Source organism: Conger conger, chromosome 2 (genome assembly GCF_963514075.1).
Source record: "Conger conger chromosome 2, fConCon1.1, whole genome shotgun sequence".
Classification (NCBI taxonomy): Eukaryota; Metazoa; Chordata; class Actinopteri; order Anguilliformes; family Congridae; genus Conger; species Conger conger.
In genome coordinates this window covers 73,491,258-73,497,054 of record NC_083761.1, presented here as the reverse complement: position 1 = coordinate 73,497,054, position 5,797 = coordinate 73,491,258, and the positions used below count along the sequence as shown (strand labels likewise).

Here is a 5,797-nt window from a genome sequence, read left to right as displayed (position 1 = left end):
GTAAACCACAAAATATCTTACAACAATATCCCGAAAATGTATTAGTTTTTATTATGAATATGCATAATTAACAGCTCTATTTGTCACATACTTAGCTGCAACCTTAGCCGAAAATAAAATTAACTCTCAAACTCAACAATGGCGTAACTTATTAATGAAAAACAACAAAACCTTCATTTTTGTCTGCCAGAAGTGGAATTTGCAATATCATCCTCTCGATTTTAACAAGTCTAATTACTGTTTCTAATTAGCACACTTAGACCATGCTGGTCATCTAAATTACCATTACAGCCAATATTCTGACTTCTTTATTTGCCTTTATGGTGAATTTACAGATTTCCTTTGTTGCCTTATGTTGTAGAAATTCAGTGTTATACAGAACACATAACGTAATTTACATGGAAATAAATTGGAATTAATTATTTGGAGGGGTATACCATTAACTACACCTAGAAGGAGTGTATAATTACTTCTAAAGCAAATTCCTTGATTTCAGAAAACTTATGTGAAAGAAAAAACATTTAGGCTAAAGATGTTGCCATGAAGTGGCAAAGTTAAATAATTTGTGAGAACATTGTGTTAGCAGGTCATGTTCTTACCTTGAGGTAAAGCATTTTTTTTATTGTGCTAATATCATCTGACGCTGCTCTTTTGGAAAACAGTGGTTTGAGGTTTGAAAACAAATTTCAGCTCAGCTCCGCACATTACAAAATTTTCACTAAGTATGACCAGAAATTACTCAAACGGCCATCTGATGAACATGCACACACAAAAAACCCACCACTTCCTGCAGACAGGAATAGCACTGGTCACTTGAGACAGACGTGAAAACCCACTATACAGTAGCTTTTATTGGACAAGACAGACATCACAGCCCCCTTACACAACTCTGCCCATTTTACACTTCAAGACTAATCTCAAGATCAGAGACAATATATTACATCACAACATTTATTTTGTAAGGACATACAATAAAATTCCGAATTAAGTAAAAAAATATGCGCTCTCCAATTTAAGGGACTTGCTTACGCAAAATATATGAAGCGCTGCTGGACACAACCAAGACCAATATTTACCGTGTGCAGCTTTCAAACTCTCTCCGAAAAATAAATCAATTCAAAAGGGAAAATACCCTTTGACTTCATATTTTTTTCATATTGTTTCTTTTTCACAGACTATGTCCTCGTTCAGTATGTAGGGACGTAGCAAGCTCTGAATCAACAAACACACAAACCTAATGGGGTAGACCGCAAAAGCTTCCTCTACAGCATTCAACGTGCCCTTAGAAGTGTGTATCTTTAACCTCTCAGGTAGAGAGCAAGCTCTTGACACAAAAACCCCCGGGGCCCCCTCAGCTGAGGGGTCAAAGAAACAGATTTCCCCCAGTTAGTTCCGCCGTGACGCAGCAAAGCTCTGCATGTAAATCTGCGCTCACAAAGGCAAACCAACACCTCTCCAGAGTACCTGTCCCCCCTTGTGAATGGCTGCTTCACAAAGCCTCGCTGCCTTATTCAAACCCCCCACGCAATGCCACATCCTGATAAAAGGCTCTCTGCACAGGTCTGTATGTATATGCCACCCAAAGCCACGGGGGAAGGCTGTTGGCAACACCGTAACCACTTTGATACGCAAACAAACCGAGGCCTCATTTGAACGGGATGTTTCATGCAAGTTCTTGCCGCCCCCTGTACAAATCTCGAGCCCTTGCAAGGCAACGGTAAAATGAACAACCGAACGGGCACTGTCCGCACTGGCTACAGCAGCTCAGCAGGCCACGCCAATGGCGCTCTTGTCAGTCAGCGTTCGAGAGAGTGAGCAAATAAAGGGAAACTACCATTCAAGGGCTGGTTCTTTCAACTGCTTAAAAAGAAAAAGGAAAAGAAAAAAAAACTGACATTTTGCAAGGTTTATGCAAAGTTTTTAACTACTGTGGATTTCGCACCAGAAATCAGACGGACCCTGCCACAGTTGCAATTTTTCGCCATTCATGGCAGGCCATGCTGGAGCAACATTCTGCATGGGTCATCAATCACCACACACCAAGGCCATTTACACCAATGCAACAACTGCAAGAGCCTTCCCAGCAAGCCAGGGAGTTTTGCTCAGGTTTTAGAATGTGGGTCTTAATACATAATCAATGTCGCCACTTGCAATTGGACAAAGCCACAGGACCCACATAACATCTTGGGACCCACATAACATCTTGGGACCCTATTCCATCGCAATGCCCCCCCTCCCCTCCCCCCCAAGTCATGGTAAAGCCACAAATTTATAGTGGTGACAGCTGGTTACCACTTACAAACTGAAATTACATTGACCAGCCATCCAGATGCTCATCAATGCATACACACAAACTTCATTAAATAACAGTCAAACGGTATAAGAAGAGCAGACCAGAATAAGAATCCCCCCAGACTTCTCAAATCTAAAAAGAAAAACTGCACAGTCACAAAATGCCAAAACCTGTTTTTGAGGTAAACAGTAAATTTTGTATCATACCGCACATAATATCACTTCCTTATTTCCATATTCATCATATACAGAAAAATACAAATAACTGGAGAAAGAATTATTCATTATCCGCCAAGCTTACAATTTATGAAACTGCAATGCTGTTATAATTGCGCTCCAACGAAATTCCACTTATATAAGAAGGTTACAAAATGTTTCACATTGGTGGTATAATACAGCTCTAAGCAGTTAAAAGAACAAGAATGTAGATCTCAAATTCTCCCTCCAAAAGTGTAACAATGTTGTACACATGTTTTTATTTGGGTTAATATCCCTGCTTAATGCGCATGCACAAATAACATCTTATAACAGTGTTTTTCAGCCTATAACGGAAAACTCTGGCAACAGTTAAAACGTTCATCCACAGGTTAATCATTTCGTCCTAAAAAGTTCGAACAAACACTAAATCTTTTTTCTAAAAACGTGATAAAATGTTACTCTCATCTTTTAATAAGGAACTAAAACACCAAGGAATCATAATGAGCCCTCCCATCGGCAACAGGTGAAACAGAAGCGCCTGTTTTCAAAACAAAGGGCCGCATGCTATCCTGTCATTTGACTTAGCAAGCTAGCTGGCTAAAGTAGCTAACATTAGCTAATGAGGTATAGCTTCGCAAAATAGTCCACTACTCAATTATGTTACTTTCTCAATGAGATAATGCACCTCCCACAAAATTTAGCGAAACGCAAATGTTCCACCAATTTAAATACAAGTATATTGGGTGGCTGGTCATTCTTTACAGATGTCATCTAACGTTAGTCCATGCAAACTTTTGCACACTTGCTATGCCGACATGAACATTTCATTCATGGAATACTGTAACGTTCGATAGTGGTATTTTTTGGAGCTAACGGTAGCGATTTTGCGCCGCCAAATATCCTGAAACAAAAAGAATTATTATTGGAAAATAGAGCAGAAACTACTACACAGTGATCACCACATATAGCTAAACTTTAAATTTTCAAAACAAGAGGAAAAAAACGCAGCTTGTAAACTAGTTCAGAAAATACCGCTATGTGAATATTATCAATGCATTAGGTAGCTAACGAGCTACAGCTAGCTAGCTAACATGAGTGGTCGCAACGTGTAATATTATACCCATCTATTCCATCAACGGGTTAAATAGGAAATTTAAATGCATTCATTGCAAAAAAAAATTATGTCCATATTCGAGTGCGAGGGGGTGGTCGCTAATTTCACCACAACATTGCTGATAGTCGTATTGATAACGTTAGCCAGTTAGCTAGCTAGCTAGAAAGCGGCAGCGGGTACAGCGGGATCTACTCTGTCCTGGATCTCAATAAGCAGAGGCCTGCTTAGGAGTGCATTCTCCATTTTGAACAATGCAGCTTCCTGCAATGTTTAGCAATGTGCACATTGTGAAAATCGCGCATACAGTTTATTATGCATTTGTTTAGCATTGCCCTGTGCTTACCACGTCTCCTTTTTATGCGCTACTAAATTAGCTAAGCTTTGCCTAGATTTACCTGGAGTGCTGCCGTACGTACTATGGCTCCGAAAACTGCTTTCAGTGCAGTAGCTGGCATCATCATCGTCGGGTATTTCCTCCAGATAATCGGACTCGTCGTCCACGGCCTCCTCCTCTTCATCCGATATCGGCTCTTCGTGTAAAAACTCGTCTTCCTCCGATCTCAGGCTCACTGCATCCTCGTCTTCATCGCTCTCATGGTCATCGTAGACCACCTTGCTTACCGCCCGTCTCCCTCTTCCTCCGCCGCTGCCTGCAACCCTGCCTCTTCCTCTACCCCTTGATGTCGTGGTTGATCCCACTTTCCTCCTGCCTCTCGAGGAGTGGTAATTTCCCCTCCTGGGAGTCGCAATTTCGACATCGGCCGTACCTCTACCCTTTCCACGTATTCCTCGCCTGGGTCTCAAACCGCGGACTGGCCCGGGGGAAGGCTCCTGCATCAGCGCCTGTTTAGGCGGCCTGCCTCTTCTCCCCCTCATTATATAGATACAAATGTATTATTTTCAATTTCAGTTTTCGCGCGCAACTCGCCCACGTAAACCCGGGAAAACGGGTACCGCCTGGTAGTTGAACCTCCGTAGATAACCGAGAAGTAGTCCCAATAAGCCCCGGACTCAGTTAGCGAGAGAAAGCTCAAACAGAATGGCCGGCGTCCCGCTCCGGGTCGCCTACAGTCGCCATTTTTCTTCCTCTCTCTCCCTCCACTGAAAACAGACAGCAGGCCTAGTACGAGGGTCACGTGATCCCTACTCTACAATAGGAGCGAAACAGCTAAGCTCCGCGCTGATGTGATGGCCATGTTAGCTCAATAATGTGGCAGTGCAAGCTCAGTGCCTCCACGATTGTTTATTTACGCTTACATATTATTTAAAATAAAGCTATGCAAAAGCTCACCGTTTGCTTACAAATTTCCTGACTTTGAAAATGGAGTAGATATAGTGCTGCTGCGAGCTATAATTACACTGAAACGATAGTTCGCTACCTACTCTGTTATGAAAACAAAAACATTCAGTAAAACCATGTCACCGTACGTCAATATTATACCCAATCAAAAAAGAGATGTTGTTACAAGTCCCTGTGTGTACAAGCTTCTTTATTGATAGCTAAAAATAATACGTTTAGTTCAAACACGAGATAGTACAAACATCGACACCCCGAGTCATTAAGTGATTCCATTTACAGGTCCGTAGCGTTTCTACAGCACGTTGTATGACGGCAATTTATGCTCTGGGTTGGAATGTGAAACGCATGAATGGATCTCTGTCCCGTAGCTTCCTCTTCTGGTCAAATAACTCCGCGCTACAAAGCATCAACAATTACATTTTACTGTTGATATTGCAATATATGTTTTAGGCTGTATGGACTATTAATTACTCAGTAAATGCAACCTTTTCGAAATTATTACAATTGCATTTCATATTTTGAGTCTGCAAGAAGGTTTGTCAAATGGTCTGCAATGGTTTTATTCTCCAGGTGAATATTTGCTGATTTGATCTTTCTGTTTAGCATTTGTAGCAATGCATTTACAGGAAAACATTGATGCTTCGTTCATTTTGGTTAAGTTAATGGATCTTTTGCTAATCTTTGAGTTGTAAATTCTGCTCTGATTCCTGTTTCACTGGTCAAGACTCTGTTGCACATAGCCCTCTGGGACAGCTCTTATATGCCCGATTGATTGATATATTTGGATTTCTACAATTTACATTTAATCCTTAAATAGTCCATGAATGAAGTTGTTGTAGGCTATACACATCGTTCCATTCTGGTCAATTATGTTCCTTAGGCTCACCCGAGTT

General features: G+C 41.2%; 1 protein-coding gene across 20 annotated transcripts in view; it reads right to left on the bottom strand.

The window, feature by feature from the left end:
- Positions 1-4,782, bottom strand: part of bptf (bromodomain PHD finger transcription factor) — a 54,053-nt gene extending 49,271 nt beyond the window's left edge. For 9 of the 20 annotated variants that reach the window (XM_061227573.1, XM_061227610.1, XM_061227644.1 and 6 more), the window contains exon 1: positions 4,000-4,779. In XM_061227573.1, coding sequence (XP_061083557.1) covers positions 4,000-4,480 — 481 coding nt within the window. In that variant the 5' untranslated portion in view covers positions 4,481-4,779. Of the gene's footprint in view, positions 1-3,999 lie in introns of all 20 variants that reach the window. The other 11 variants (XM_061227587.1, XM_061227593.1, XM_061227601.1 and 8 more) reach the window with 4 other exon arrangements.
- Positions 4,783-5,797: the final 1,015 nt, after the last annotated feature.